Source organism: Elgaria multicarinata, chromosome 5 (genome assembly GCF_023053635.1).
Source record: "Elgaria multicarinata webbii isolate HBS135686 ecotype San Diego chromosome 5, rElgMul1.1.pri, whole genome shotgun sequence".
NCBI lineage: Eukaryota > Metazoa > Chordata > Lepidosauria > Squamata > Anguidae > Elgaria > Elgaria multicarinata.
In genome coordinates, this window is record NC_086175.1 from 122,054,448 (window position 1) to 122,071,472 (window position 17,025).

General features: G+C 42.9%; 1 protein-coding gene across 1 annotated transcript; it reads right to left on the reverse strand.

Annotated features, from left to right (window-relative positions):
- Positions 1–1,940: 1,940 nt before the first annotated feature.
- C5H11orf54 (chromosome 5 C11orf54 homolog) lies at positions 1,941–16,924 on the reverse strand. Its single transcript, XM_063127138.1, has 9 exons — positions 16,881–16,924; positions 14,150–14,239; positions 13,251–13,349; positions 12,225–12,298; positions 9,669–9,770; positions 8,545–8,721; positions 5,819–5,968; positions 3,970–4,086; positions 1,941–2,722 (listed from the first exon to the last, which is right to left on the reverse strand). The coding sequence occupies exons 2-9, from the start codon at positions 14,205–14,207 to the stop codon at positions 2,549–2,551; spliced, it is 951 nt and encodes a 316-aa protein (XP_062983208.1). The 5' UTR covers positions 14,208–14,239; positions 16,881–16,924; the 3' UTR covers positions 1,941–2,548.
- Between the last annotated feature and the right edge of the window lie 101 nt (positions 16,925–17,025).

The window sequence follows — 17,025 nt, forward strand, 5'->3', positions numbered from 1 at the left end:
GTGCCTTTTACAAACTCCGGTTGGTGGCCCATCTACGCCCCTTTTTGGACAGGGATAACCTGGCTTCAGTTGTCCATGCTCTGGTAACCTCCAAGTTAGATTACCGCAATGCACTCTATGTAGGACTGCCTTTGAAGACGGTTCGGAAGCTGCAGCTCGTGCAAAATGCAGTGGCCAGATTGATTTCAGGAACCAGAAGGTTTGACCATATAACACCTGTTCTGGTCCACTTGCACTGGCTGCCTGTATGTTTCCGAGCCCAATTCAAGGTGCTGGTTTTGACCTATAAAGCCTTACATGGCTTGGGACCACAATACCTGACGGAACGCCTCTCCCGACGTGAATATACCCGGTCACTACGTTCAACATCTAAGGTCCTTCTCTGGGTGCCTACTCCGAGAGAGGCTCGGAGTGTGGCAACAAAGGACAGGGCCTTTTCGGTGGTGGCCCCCAGACTATGGAACGATCTCCCTGATGAGGCTCGCCTGGTGCCAACGCTGCTATCTTTCTGGTGCCAGGTTAAGACTTTCCTCTTTGCCCAGGCATATGGCAGCACATCTTAATCACCCACATTTAGTTTTTTTCAACGGTTAATGCTTTGTGTATGTTCTGTGTTTAAAAATTTTAAATTTTGTATACTTGTTTTTATCTCAATTTTAGAATTTCTGTAAACCGCCCAGAGAGCTCTGGCTATGGGGGTGGTATATAAGTGTAATAAAATGAATGAATGAATGAATAAATAAATAAATAAATAAATGTTCAAACCCAGGTTCAGATCCCTACTTTGTTGTGAAGTGAATGACCTTGGGTCTGTTACCCAACCTACTTCACAAGGTTGCTGGGAGTTTAGACAGAAAAAAATAGCCTACATGTATGGGACTGTGCTTTTTTCCTCCCTAAATCTTTTTTTTTTTTTTTTTTTTTTTGTATTTGAAAGTCTGCTGCTACCTTTTCTCTTATGTGAGTTAGCCATGTAAGCAACAGCACTCAGAATTGAGATGGCTATTAGTACATTAGTAGAATCATAGAACAGTAGAGTTGGAAGGGGCCTATAAGGCCATTGAGTCCAACCCCCTACTCAATGCAGGAATCCATCTTAAAGTATACCTGAAAGATAGCTGTCCAGCTGCCTCTTGAATGCCTCTAGTATGGGGTAGCTCACGACTTCCCTAGATAATTGGCTCCATTGTCATACTGCTCTAAAAGTCAGGAAGATTTTCCTGATGTCCAGACAGAATCTGGCTTCTTGTAACTGGAACCCATTAATCCGGGTCCTGCACTCTGGGAGGATTGAGAAGAGATCCTGGCCCTCCTCTATGTTTCAACCTTTCAAGTATTTGAAGAGTGCATGTCTCTCCTCAAGGCTAAACATGCCCAGTTCTTTCAGTCTCTCCTCATAGGGCTTTGTTTCCAGACCCATGATCATCCTTGTCCTTCTTGAAGTGTGGTGCCCAGAACTGGGCGCAGTACTCAAAATGAGGCCTTACCAGTGCCAAATAGAGGGGAACCAGTACTTCATGCGATTTGGAAGCTATACTTCTATCAATGCATCCCAAAACAGCATTTGTTTTTTGCTGCCACATCACACTGTAGGCTCATATTCACACTGTAGGCTGTGCAGAGAGAGGTGAGAGGGGAAGCAGGGCCATTTTAACAGCCCTGCCAAAAGACTACTTCATTTTTTCCTCTTCCCTCCCCATTCCTTTTTCCTTGTGTGTCATATCTTTTTAGACTGCAAGCCTGCAGGCAGGGAACATCTTGTTTAACTGATTGTTTGTAAGCCACTCTGGGAGGCTTTATGGCTAAAGGAAGTGGGCTAAAAAATACTTTAAATAAAGTAACATCATGAATAAATAAATAAATGATGGTCTCTCAATGAGCAATACTTTATGCTTTCATACTTAGGAAGCATCTAAATTTCTACTACTACGCACACTGAAGACATGTAATCAAATTTTATTCATAGTATCAAAATGCAGGACAGTTTTACTCATAACTTTGGAATGAGCTTCATTCAGCAAAGATCGCAACAGTGAATTAATACTTCTTATCTTCATCATATACTTGGAAAAAGAGCTTCCTGTTCATTGACCCCCCAACTTTCAGTTTAAAGGCTGAGACGGAATCTCTTATATCACTGATGTTCACACTGTTTCATTGGCGTTGGTTCCTCTTTACAGTAAAGGGACTACGGAATCATATTGAGCGCCATGGAATTTCCCAGCCAACACACAATCCCTAGTTATAACTTGTACAGCAGTTTCTCCCAGCCTAGATGTGTCGGGTTGAAACCCTCATCATTTCCACAAAGTAATGGCTTGACCTGCTCATCTTTGCTATCAGGTTAAATTCAACCGTATTTCCAATCGCTGAGTTATCATGCCTTTTTTTTTTTTTAAGTGCAAGCAAAATCAGTGCTATCTTCCTGTGGTGATTAGATGCATCTTTGCAACTGGCCTTAGTTAAAGGCGAATTTCCATAATTCACTTGGCATTCCGTTCTTTGCTTAAGATTTGGCTTCCCGCTCTGGCTTGATCCCATGACCAATTTAATCCCGACCAACCATATGCGTCTCCTTGGGCCTGTCGATTCGAAAGAGAAACTCGGCAGGTACAAAATATCCCAGGTACTCGACAGTTTCTGGAGTTGTGTCTGTATGGTAGTGTCCTCCTTCCCCGTGGTGGCTAAAGCAATGGGTGTGCTCCACACGCAGATCAAAGCCCTGGGGAATAAAGAAAGAATGAATCAACTCAGGCCCCAGGGAGCTATGCAAAGTAGACCATTCATGTCTGCAAGGCCGGTCCAAAACATTTGGCTGGCCAAGGGGAAACAACAAATATGCCCCCGCCCTCCTGCAAGCCAAGGAAAGGGCAACTGAAATGATTAAGGGGCTGGAGCATCTCCCCTATGAGGGAACAGCTGGGAATGTTTAGCTTGGAAAAAAGGAGGCTAAGGGGAGGCGTGATAGAGGTGTACAAAATTATGCATGGTGTGGAGAATGTGGCTAGGGAGACATTTTTCTCCCTCTCTCAAAATACTAGAACCCAAGCTCATCCCATGAAGGGCAATAAAAGGAAGGACTTCTTCACACAGCGCATAGTTAAATTATGGAACTCCCTACCACAAGATGTAGTGACGGCCACCAATCTGGATGGCTTTAAAAGGGGGTTGGATAAATTCCTGGAGGAGAAGGCTATCAATGACTACTAGCCCTGATGGTGATGTGCTGCCTCCAGTATCTGAGGCAGTAAGCCTGTGTGCACCAGCTGCTGGGGAGGGCCTTCTCTGCTGTGATCCCCCGGCTGTGGAATGAGCTCCCTAAGGAGGTTCGCCTGGCACCTACGTTTACTATTTTTGACGCCAGGCGAAGACCTTTTTATTTCCTCCAGTATTTTAACAGTTTATCATCTTAGTTTTTTTTTAACTTCTCTGCTTTAAATCTTTATAAATCTCTGCATTGCTGCACAGTTTTATCCTGGTTGTGCTTTTTTATTGTACTTTTTTTATATTGTGTTTTTATACTGTTGTTTGTTTTATACTTTGAATTGTCTTCATGGTTTTAATTTTTGTGAACCGCCCAGAGAGCTTTGGCTATTGGGCAGTATAGAAATGCAATAAATAAAATAAATAAATACTGAGGGGCTGTAACATATTAGCCAGTTGGCAGAGATTCAAATCTTTCGATGCTCCCCTACATAAATCAAGTCCTACACACACACAAAGCATGACTGGTAATATAGGGCCATATCCCATATTGCACTTTGAAGACATAGGAACATTTCCATGTTTTAACTGCTCTTTTTTGGCATGCTTAATACTTGCAGTCAGGCCTATTTTACACATGACAGCATGTATACAGTGTGTCTGTGTGTGTGTCTGTGTCTAAATGAGAAGGCCAAGCTAGCTTTTATGGACCTCGCTTGACAAACACTGAGGAGATCCACACACTGTGCCCATAAATCAACTTACTGGATCTTGGGAAACCAGCACTGGCTGGCAAATCAGTGGAGCGTTCATTTCAAAAAACTTGAGCCAGTTGTTCACTTCCTCATTAGTTTTCAAAGGACAGGCAGAAAATTCTGAAGGCTATAATAATAATAAAAAAGGTTACAGCATTTGAGTAAAGAAAAAATGGGGGCACAAGTTAACACTGTTAAGCCCCACCACCACGTCTCCATCCCCCAAAATTCTTAGCAAAGGATCAACCATGCTTGGCTTCTCGATCACTGAAACAGCTCCGCCCAGAGCCAAAGACCTGCACTCTTCTGCATGTTTAGACAGAAATAAATTCTACAACTTCCAGCATACCCCAGCTAGCATGGGATATGCATGTCTAAACATGTGTAGGATTGTGTCTTTCGCCTCCATGCTCCAAGACTGACTGGCCAATCAGAATCCTGTGTGTTGTTAGTGACATCAGATACAGGAAGCTGGTAACTACACAAGTGGAAAGGAATAGGAGATCCACAAAATCCTGAGAATGAAATGACCCAACAGTTGAATGATTAGAGGCACAATCCTGTGCACGTTTAGATGAGGGGAAAGTCCTGCAACCCTCAGCATCCCTCCAGGCTGCCATACAGGCTGGGACGTATCGGGAATTCTAGGACATTTCTCTGTCTAAACACGCATAGGATTGCCCCCTAGGAAAATGTAGTAAGTTAGACATCAATGTGCAAGAATAGGCCCAGAGTGAGTTACAAAGTGGAAGACTTGCTGTTTTTTCCAAGGGGAGTGTTGCACTTTTAAAATAGCATCCGTCTGGTCAAAGGGGTGAGATATGCATGATCATAACCAACATAGGCTCAGGTCCATCAGAGATCTCACGTAGCAGGGCTGCTTTCTACACCATCCCTCCTTCTCATATGTGGCTGCTGCTGCTGCAGCATAAAAGAAGACCTGCCCAAGGTATTTTGGTGCAGCGCACAAGTAGTAATTGGACTCAAGAATCCTTCAAAACTTCATCAGGGATCTTGAGGCTCATATTTATTTCAGAAAATTTATGTGCCACTTTTTTTTTAGTAAGTCCCAAAGTGGTTTACCACAAAATGCAAATAAAACCATCTAATAAAGCAATCAAATAAGTCATTAAAATAACCAGCGGTAGCTGTCAATACTAGCAGTTGGAAAAAGGCCTGGGCAAGCAAGCATGTCTTCTGTTATGGGCAGAAACACTCTACACTAGGAGTCTGCCTGATTTCAAAGGGGAGATCATTTCACAAGGTGGGTGCCACAGTGGAGAAGGCCCCGTATAGATCTATAGTGAGGTCCTGAGTGGCTCTCAGCACTACAGAAGTTGGTCATCCTGGTTGAAGATTTTATCCTGTTCTTAATTTGGCTGCTGTGATAATTAAAAAACTCTTTAAGGGAGCAATCCTATGCAGGGTTAGACATAAAAACGTACTACAACTCCCAGCATTTTTCAGCCATCATGGCTGATTAGGGTTGGGGGTGCTGGAAGTTGTAGGAATTTTTTTTCTGTGTAAACCTGCATAGGATTGTGCCTTAAAACAAGTTTAGATTGTTTTACAGTTTTAATTTGTCACTTTGGGGAACATATTTGGGCTGAAAGGTTATTCATAAATTGAATATATATATATATATATATATATATATATATATATATACACACACACACACACACACACACACACACACACACACACACTAACAGAGCAATCCTATAGCCCCTACAGGATAATATAAATCTAATAAAAGTACAAATTACATACAGTAAATAAAACCCATATAGAAACGTCAGTTGTACCTTGGACTCTGAAAGGACAATGAAAAACATCCTTTATCAAGACTGACTTACCATAATATGTATTTTTGCTTTCCCTTTCTGGATAATAAATGTACCTCCCATCCCAACTGGTTTGTCCCCATAAGATTTTTCTAAGGTTTTCCTGATGCAAGATATGAAATTCTGCTCCCCAGTCCTTCTATTTGCTTTTACTTCAATGACCTTGGGGGAAAAAGAAGAAGTGTGGTTATATTATGGTGACTATGTGGCATGGAAAATTCTATTCTGTAACTTCTGATTCATGTGTTTAACTCTCCACCCCCATTCTAATGGATACAGTTTCTTTTAATATACAATGTAGCTCACTGTAATATTGTAATCAGAATTCATCGTTACACAGAACTTTCCTCCCTAAACACTAAACCAGTGGCAGCAAACATGTGGCCCCCAGAAGTTGTTGGATTGCAATTCCTATCAGCCCTCACCAGGATTGTCAATGGTGAGGGATGATGGAAGGATGCATTATCATATGGAGGGCCACATTTTCTGCATCCCTGTACTAAAGACACTTCACATACACTATCTCTTCTGCCAAGACTCTCGTTCACGCACTGGTTATCTCTCGATTGGACTACTGCAACCTTCTTCTCTCTGGCCTTCCTTCGTCTCACATCAGTCCGCTGGTCTCTGTCCACCACTCTGCCGCTAAGATCATCTTCTTGGCCCGCCGCTCTGACCATGTCACTCCACTTCTGAAATCTCTTCATTGGCTTCCAATTCACTCCAGAATCCAATATAAACTTCTCCTGTTGATCTTCAAAGCTTTTCACGGTCTAGCTCCTGCCTATCTCTCCTCTCTCATCTCACACTATTGCCCCGCTCGTGCTCTCCGCTCCTCTGATGCCATGCTTCTCGCCTGCCCAAGGACCTCTACTTCCCTTACTCGGCTTTGTCCTTTTTCTTCTGCTGCCCCTTACACCTGGAACGCTCTTCCAGAACAATTGAGAACTACAAACTCAATCACAGCTTTTAAAACTCAGCTAAAAACTTTTCTTTTCCCTATAGCTTTTAAATATTGAGTTTGTTCTGACTCTATACTGTTTAGCTTCACCCTACCCAGTGCCTGCTTACACTTCCCTGTGCCTGTTTGCATTCTCTTTCCCTCCTTATTGTTTACTACAACTCTATTAGACTGTAAGCCTATGCGGCAGGGTCTTGCTTTTTACTGTGTAATCTGTACAGCACCATGTACATTGATGGTGCTATATAAATAAATAAATAAATAATAATAATAATAATAATAATAATAATAATAACTATCCTTTCAGCAATACTAGCAGACCAGTATTATCATTCTCATATTACAAATGCAAGACTAAAAACTCAGAGATAATAGCATGCCTAAAGCTCCTGCCACCACATTCATTTATGGATGTGGTGGAATTTGAACCATGGCCTAACCCAACCTTCCCCAAATTGGTGCCTTCGTAAGAAAAGCCATGCTGGAACAGATAAAGGGCCCGTTGAGCCCAGCATTCTGTTCACACAGTGGCCAACCAGCTGCCCACAGGAAAGCCACAAGCAGGACCTGAGTGCGAGAGCAACTGGTGTATACAGACATACTGCCTCTGATACTAGAGGTAGCACATAGCCATCAGGATTCGTAAGCCATCAGCCTTCTCCTCTAGGAATTTGTCCAACCCGCTGTTAAAGCCATCTAAATTGGTGGCCATCACTACATCTTGTGGTAGAGAATTCCATAGTTTAACTATGCACTGTGTGAAGAAGTCCTTCCTCCTTTTATCTGTCCTGAATCTCCCACCAATCAGCTCCATGGGATGATTCTGGGTTCTACAATTATGAGAGAGAGAGAGAAAAAGAAATGTCTCCCTATCCACATTCTCTACTCCATGCAGTCCAAAGAACCTCCAGGTGTTTTGGACTACAACTTCAATCAGCTCCAGTCAACATGGCCAATGGTCAGGGAGGTGAAGTGCAGGACATCTGGAGATTTGCTTTCCGCCCACCCCTGGGTTAGGGTATACTTGCTCAACACAAATGTTGATTACCCAAAAGCAGCTAAAGTAGTATGCTTCTTGCTTCAGAATATTATTTTTCCTTAGTCAAGTTTAATTGACTGAGGATGCAATCCTATGTGCATTTAGACAGAAACTCCTATAGTTTTCAGCATTCCCCAACCAGCTGGCTGGAGAACGCTGGGAGCTGTAGGACCTTTTTCTGTCTAAACTTGTATAGGATTGTGCCCTAGTTCAGTGGTCTTCTACTGGTCCAGACCCAAGACCCACTTCAGACTCCCAACCTGCAACATGGGACCCAATTTCACAATTGCTCAACATGTCAGCAAAAGCTTTGCTGCGACCCATCTGGATTGATTTGGGTCACAACCCACGGGTTGAAGACCACTGCCCTAAGTGACTGAGGCTGCATTCCTATAGTCACTTACTTTGATGGGACGTACTTTCAAGTAGACACATAGAGAATTGCATTGTAAAATTGCAATGATAGTTTAGTTAAGGGCACAATCCTATGTCTGTTTAGACATAAAAAAAGTCCTACAACTGCCAGCATTCCGCAGCTAGCAAAGCTGGCTGGAGAATGCTAGGAATTGTAGGACCTTTCTCTGTATAAACACACATAGGATTGTATCCTAGAACACATTTGCTTAAAACCCACATGCTTTTTTAACATTAGGTGACAGCCCTACAAAATACACATTTATCCTTGATGTAAAACCCAATTCAAAGATGTCCCAGAAGTCCCATGAAATAACAACACACCTTGCCAGGGAGGCCTTCACTGGCATACAGGTTGGCTAACAGTCCAAATTCACAGTCATTATATTTGGAGCTGTACCGTTCCAGCAGGCACCCACCGTCTTCAGGGTTGATCTGGGCAATGTAACTTCCATTGACAGCTGGCTTTTTCTCAGTTTTAGCTTGAACAATAGGGATAAGCTAGAGAGAAATGATGTCCATGAATAGATCACAATTAGTAAAACAAAGAAATAAGTCACACTCCAGATTAATCAACCTAAATGTAGAAAGCACTAAATGGAGAAAGACAAAAACCAGGGGAATTGAGAGTTGCCTATGTCCCATTAAAATACAGAAGTGCTTAATCAGGATTTGAAGCTGGTTATGAAACCCTGTTTATGGGCCTGTTCAGACAACACACTAAGCCATGGTTAGGTCCTTAACTCTTTTGCAGCAAGTGGTTCGTGAGCATGTTTAATCCATGGTTATGTAAGCCACCATGGTTAGGAATGGTTCACATGACATGCTGAGCCATGTTTAGCTCAAAATGCTTAACCATCATGGCTTAGCGTGTTGTCTGAACAGGGTCTATAAGGGAATCTGGTTAGCCTAAGCTACAGGTAACATTAGTATCAAAGTATCTCTCCATTGCATTTAAGGCTGGAGTGGGGAATTTGTTCCAGGAGAGGAGAGATAAATAAGATATCCCGCCCCTAATTTCTTAACCATGATGAAAAGGTTGGAGCAATTATGTTTGCATCAGCCCTCTAAGCTTATCATAGTGAAACTCCCTAAACCAAAATCAACACTTGCTTAATATTACAAATTTTAAGTGAACACCCAGTTCTCATTTCTTTTTCTTTCGGTATTGAAGCCACGACAAGGTGATGTTTGCCCCATACTATTCACATAGTAAGGGGGGTTGCTTTCTTCAACATGAATCCCTATGTAGCAAGATTTGGCATTTTCCACCCAATTCTGATGGTTTTAGTTTTCAGTAGTCCTCTGGGATGCAGTCTGGCCCGGACCCAAGTTCACTTGAGCAGGAGTTTGAACCAAGGTCTTACCAGAGCAACATTCTAAACCAGGACGTCACATTAACTCTCTTCTTTGAGGATAACAGATCAGGTGGGCTAATATCTACCTACCTCACCGTTGCTGCCAACGGCTCTAGAGGAAACTGCTCCGGCGCCAAGAAAAAAAGCTCCTGGCAGCTGTATTTCCTTTGCTACTGTGTTGAGGTCATAAACCTAAAAAAGAATGATACATTTAGTGGTTTTCCCCGCCCATTGGCACAGTCCTTTTCCTTTTGGTAATTTTCATTTTACACCCAAGGTATGGTCTGAAGGCACAGGATGGGGCCATTTTGCTGAAACTAAGCAGGTCTGGATTTGGTCAGTGTTTGGATGGAAAACTGCTCAAGAACCCTGTTGCCTTTTTCAAATGACAGAGCTGACCGTGCATAGGATGGGTTGCGGGATTGCAGTGCCAGGATCCACCCCAGACACACACTGTATGTATGGTTACTATCCCTACAAGAAACAGGGACCCCAATCACACAAGAGAGCTGACATACATACATATACATACACATACACAGTTTCTACTGCTGTAGAACTGGGGTGGGCAGAAAGTAGATTGCCAAATGTTTTGAATTTCAATTCCCAGCATTCCTGATCATTGGCCATACTAGGGGCTTCTGGGAGCTGAGGCCCAAAATATCTGGAGATCTACCTTCTGCCCAATCCTGCTGTAGTAGTTGTAGTTGCGGGACAGAAGAAGAAACAGACTCATTTCAGACAACACGTTAGTCAACGGTAGTTTTAGAACTCCACGGTGGAGTTTTTACACCACAATTGAGAAATGTATTGTCTGGCAGTAAAACTCCATGCAACGGTGGAGGCTTTTTTTTTAAAAAAACACTCCACACAGAATATCCATGCTGTGCAGAGGAGAGTTCTTGCACAGCCATTGTGTTGAGTGTTGTGCAGCAGGCTCCCTGGAGTTTTCCAATGTATTGAGTTAACTTTTCCCACTGGCTACGGAGTTCTATGGCAAGAGCGGCAAAAGGAAGGAGTGCCACTCTAGGAGAGCCACTAGGATTTTTTTTTTTTTTTGCAGCAACTGCTGATGGGACAAGGGGGGAAAAGAGAGGGAAGAGGAACTGTCACTCAAACACTGCGTTGCCTTTTACTCAACTCCACGGTAGCCCACACTCACGCAATGGTGGAGTTAGAACATGTTGTGTGGGGACCCCTAAAAACTCAACCGTTGAGTGGACTTTTCACACTGCATTGATTAATGTGTTGTCTGAAAGCAGCCACAGAGTAAGCATGAACTCAAGAGGAAGAGAAACTGCAGAAGGGGGTGGGGAGAGGAACAGGCCAACAAAGAACAAGGCCAGTCCAGAAGGACAATAGAGGCAGCGCAAACAAGAGTACAAGGCTGCCTCAAGAAGGGGCTGAAGTTCAGTGGTAGAGCTCATACTTTGCATGCAGAAAAACCAAGGTTCAATCCACAGCATCTCCAGGTAGAGTTTGAAAATTTCTAGCCTGAAACCCTGGAGAGCCACTGGTGCCAATCAGTGTTGGCAATACTGAGCTAGAAGGGGCAATGACTCAACATAAGGCACCTTCCCATGTTCCTGAGTAAAAGTGGATCCAGAATAGTTATTTTCCCATCAATTTTGAAAACTGAATCAAGCATCACCACTATGTTTTCTTCCCCCCCAATCTCTTTCCTTGTGCCTCGTGGCTTTTTAAGTGGTAAGCCTGAGAGGGCAGAGTCTGTCTAATGATTGATTCCTGTAAGTCGCTCTGTGAGCCTTTTAGATGAAGAGCAGGATTAAAAAAAAAAAAAAGGTTTGAATGAAATACATTTACTAAAGTCAGCCAAAAAATGTCATAAAATGAAGACCACAGCCTCAATAAAATGGATAAGGAACGGCAAACTAAGTACTGGTGATCATAGGTTTAAAAGATACAAGAACGTTTAAAAATCTGTTCACTGAACAGCTCTCAAGAGGGTCTCTAAAGACAATACAACTGAATAAAAACATAAGAACAGCCATGTTGGATCAGGCCAAGGTCACTCTAGTCCAACATTTGGTTCACACAGAGACCAGCCAACAGCACTCTCCCATCCATGTTCCCCAGCAACTGGTGCATATAGGCTTACTGCTTCTGATACTGGAGGTAGCATAGAGCCCTCAGGACTAGTAGCCATTGATAGCCTTCTCCTCCAGGAATTTATCCACCCCCCTTTTAAAGCCATCCAAATTGGTGGCCATCAACCACCTCTTGTGGTAGCGAACTCCATAGTTTTACTGTGTGCTGTGTGAAGAAGTCCTTCCCTTTATCTCTCCTAAATATCCCACCAGTCAGCTTCATGGGATGACCCCAGGTTATGGGAGAAGAAGAAAAATGTCTCCCTATCCACATTCTCCAAACTATGCATAATTTTGTACAGTTCTATCAATCCTCCCCTTACTCGCTTCCCTCCCCCAAGCTAAACATTCCCAGATGTTGTAACTTTTCCTCATAAGGGGGTTGCTCCAGCCCCTTGATCATTTTAGCTGCAAAAATTTGAATTTAGTTGCACTTTTTCCAACTCTACAATATCCTTCCGTAGGTGTGGTTTACACATTTGCAGCGCACACCTTTGTTGGTAGTTGTGCTGTACAACCAAGTATATTAGCAATTCACCTTATCTTTTTGCGCAAGAGGCAGAAGATTCGGAACACCGCCCACATCTGCAATTCTGGGCTTACCGCAAATCCCTGCGAGAAAAACAAAGAGTGGCTGAATTTACCTTCTTCAGAAAGTGGAGAAATGAAGACTGCTTTTTTAAAAAATAATTTAAAAAATTGCTCGGTGATGTTGTAGGAGCTTTTTCTACAAGAAGTCATTTGTGGAGGAATTTATGTACGCCTGTGATGGACCCCTAACATGTTACAAAGGACTTTCAAATATAGGGCACACATGTAGCTCAGGCACAGCAGGGGTGTTGAATCTCAAATTTGGCCTGTTTGGAGTCCCAATCAGAGAGGGGGGCATCCTCCAAGGTTGTTCAGAGGGCCCTGCGCTTGGCTGCTACTGTAATTGTTTGATGGTTTGCCAGCTTCTGCACAGTTCTACCCGGCCCACTTCATAAAAGGCTGGAATGCCTCTTCTAAGGCTTCGGTACTGGAGATTTATTTGTTAGCTAGTTACGTTTATGTCCCGCCTTTTCCCCAAAGAGCTCAAGGCAACATACACGATCCTCCTCCTCTATTTTATCCCCAGAACAACCTTGTGAGGTAGATTAGGCTGAGAAGTCATGACTGGCCCAATGTCACCCAGTGAGTCTCACGGCTGAGAGGGGATTAGAACCCAAGTCTCCTAAGTCCCAGCCCAACGCTCTAACCATTATACCACATTGGCTTTAAGTGAAAATAGGCTGGAATTTGGGGGTGCTTGACTTTGTCTCACCCACCACTGGAATGCAGCTCCCAAGAGCTTCTGGTTTGATGCCCTATCCCTCCCACTTAAAAACAACAACTACACATTTTTTATTGGCAGTTTATGTTACAGTGAAATAGATTTCTGTCGGTGTTGAAAGGAAGAAAAACAAGAACCGGGGGCGGGGGGGGGCAGATGGAATGGAGTCTTCCAGAAAAGGGCATGGCTGGCTAGCATCCTCAACAGACACATTCCACACTTTAATATTTTGTTTCATGTCCCTCTTGTTACCTTTAACAGGAAATCTGAAGGGTTCTTGAGTCAGATCCGGGCAATCCACTACAGAAACGTGGACATCTGCAAAATTTTCTTTCAGTCCATTCTCCAGAACTAGAAGAAAGAATGTGAGAGCGTACACAAACATTGGAAGAGTCAGATGATTTGGGGGCTGACAGTGTCAAAGAAAACCCTTCGATCAAGAGTATTCATTTTGATATTGGTCAAGTTGCGTTTCCTTCTTGTTTTAATATGAAGCTGATGGTTGTTCTACCCAGATCGAAGGGGTGAGCACCCCAGTTTACATATTGCTGCTCTCAAAGTAAGTTGCTGCCATGGCCTGAGTCTGAAGTGAAGATTAAGAAAGCCCAAGAGTGGACAAGGAAGAAAAGGACTCCAGATAGCACTGTTGCTTCAGGTCCAAGTTTAAACAAAACTAAGGGTGCAGTCCTATGCAGGTTTAGACAGAAAAAACCCTCCAATTCTCAGTATGCTGGGAGCTGTAGGACTTTTTTCAGCCATGGCTAGCTGGGGAATGCTTGAAATTGTAATATTTTTTCCTGTTTAATCTTTCATAGGATTGCACCCTAAAATAAATAAATAAGGGAAGTACAACATTAAACATTGCTATAGAGATTCCAACTCCCCTCCCTGATGCCTCACCACCATTTTGTACTTCGCAATCTTTCTTGGTAACATCAGAGGTCATTGTCATCATCATTTCACTTCTATACCACCCAATAGCTGAAGCTCTCTGGGCAGTTTACAACTATGCATAAGTAATAAAATTCAACAAAAAGAATACAGCATAACAAATTAAATACACACAATTTAAAACAATTTAGACAGCTAAAAACAGTTTCAGACCTGTTTAAGTAACTGGCATAAATGCCACATCATATGCCACTACTCACCCCCAACAAGTTCTTCCAGACTAGGTATATGAAAAGCAAACTTCTCAACTTTGGACATGTTGTATTCACACAGCAAACTGGACAGCCGAACTATAAGGAGATCAGAGTACACCCCAGAAAAGGTTACAGGACAGTTAATGAACACACTGGCTTAGCAATTAAACAGAAGCTGTGTGAGTTTGCCAAGCTTCTTACCGTAGACTTTTGAGGTACTAGAGCACATTGGCCAGGATACTTTATGGCTTTTGGCCTCTTCCTCTACCCCTAATTTTGCAGCCCAGAGCTGCTGGAAATTTAGCAGTCACAAGACATACCCAGCCCTCAATTACTTTGGAGTGTGGGCTTAAGATCCATGTAAGGATATAATAGTGCAATCCTATAAACAGGGCATAAACTTCATTGAACATAGTGAGATTTACTTCTGAGTAAACATGCAAAGGAAGAGGGTGTGTGGCTGTAATCCTGTGCACACTTTCTTGGAAGCAAGGTTGCTAACTTTTTTTGGGGGGGGGGCTGTAGCTCTGCCTTTAACCACAGTTTGAACTGAAAAGGTTTATCTGCCTTACTCTTAAAAGCAAAGCAGCAGGCCTAGACATATATTTTTTGGTCAGTTGGCAACCTTAAATGGGAATAAATCACATTAAACTACTAGGGCTTGCCAAGTAAAACCGAATGGGCTGGAAGTATTAATTACAGCATGTAAATTTTAACCACGCCCCTCTTACAACAGCAATAGCTGCAACCTGTGAAGGCATTGGGTACTTCGAGGAAGGACAACAAAAAGCCCTGCAGCACCTTAAAGGTGAACAAATTCATAAAGGCATAAACCTTTGTGGTCTACATTCCACAAAAATGTCTGCACTCATGTTTGTCCTTAAAGTGCCACAAGACTTGCCATTGTTTTTGCTGCAACAGATTAACACAGCTACTCCTCTGGGAATTGAGAGAACGTTTCCTATCTGGAACATGGCTAGTACTGAAGACATATACTACACATTACCTGTCTATCCCCTTGCTCCAGGGTTTTCCTTTGCCATTTAAGATGCTTATGCAGTGGAGGCTGGTGGCTCTGGTGTCAGTGGGGTGGTGGATCTGCTCTGGGTTTCAGTCAAAACTCTAAAAGGAGTTATCCAAGGTGGAGTACCTTGGAAAACTCCTTTAGAGTTCTGGCTGAAACCCAGATCGGATTCACCGCCCCAATGACATCAGAGTCACTAGCCTCCACTGGGCTTATGTAATTTGGAAGGAATGGCCTCTGGACATGTGATGTGCCAAAAGGGCCTTTGTAAAGTGTTCCTTATTAAGCCTTATTTTATCTTATACACCGCTCCGAAATTTTCAATAGGAGCGGTATATAAATATAATAAATAAATAAAAATAAATAAATAAGCCTTATTAAGCCAGGCAAATATTTTAATAGCACACACCTGTGTGTGTCTGCTCAGAAGTAAGCCACACTTTCAATGGAACGTACTCCCAAATAAATAGGCTGCAGCCAAAGCAACTTGCTGTGAAAATCATCCATTATCAGGGTGGCAGGTTTCTCAGTCTTTTTAGGATCGCCACAGCAACCACACTCCCCCACCCCCAGTTGCTCTGAAATTTTGTTCCCTTTCAATTCCCCCTGAGGAAAATTAGCTATGAAGCTCCACAGCACCATAACGTTGTTAAACCAAGCACAGGATGAATAAAAGGGAAATGTTTTCCTGTCTTCACATTTCTTATTTTTCCAATGTTTCTTAAGCAAAATAACATCGCTCCCCCATCATGGGAGAGTGCGACAGACATTATCATGAACGTGATAATGAAAATAGATTTTCAACGTGGTTTTCTGGGACAACACATTGTGGTTAACCACACAAAACTGACAAGGCCACTAAAAGGCAACACACAAAGCAACCTAAGTGTATTTACTCAGAAGTAAAGCACTCTGAGATCAAACAGACCTACAGTGCAGCCTTACATATGTTCTATTCTGAAGTCTCATTGTTTGCAATGGAGCTTATTCCAAGATAAATGCAGATGTGCAACCATCTCCAGCATGGGGAAGTGTTGTAAGTGTGCACGCACAGTCACCCTGGAGGATTATGACAGTTGTAGCTCAACAGATCTAGAGGTCATAGTAAGGCTGGTGTATGCAATTGCAGCCTTACTGCTTAGGGTGCAATGCCATGCATGTTTAGACAGATAAAAAGTCCTACACCTCTCAGCATTTAGCATGGCTGACTGAGGATTGCTGGGAGCTGTAGGACTTTTTTCCGGTCTAAACACACATAGGATTACACCCTAGTCGGCGAAGGCTGCAATCCAACACTCACTTACTTCCAAGTAGTCGCATATAGGACTCCACTGTAGAATTCCAATGATTACTTGACTAAAACACGTACACTTAAAAACCACATTTTAAAAAAAGTTAAGTGACAGCTCTAATACACATTTATCCTCAATGTCAAAGACCTCCCCACGCGCAACATAGCTGACTAATAAGTGCTGGAGTTGTATGGATTTTTTGTCTAAATGGATAGGGTTGCATCTTAAAGAGTAAGTTCATCTAGGATTGTAGTTTCACCCTACAATCATATTTCCAGAGGAGCAAACCCCATTGAGTCCAATGAAACTTACTTCCGAGTAAACACACATTGGCCAGGGTTGAATAATTATATCTACTCATCCCCCAAACCACCACAACACAAAGGATCACTGATATTCCTTCCATGTTGCAATTACTTACATAAACGGAACTTCAATCACCTGCCGATTTTTCGCTCTTTTCCCCCACTGACTCTTTCCCTGTGCAATTTATCGGCCAACCCTCCAGTCCCCGCCCCACTGGAGCTCCGCAACCAATCGCCGCCATCTGCCCGCGCCACTCTCAA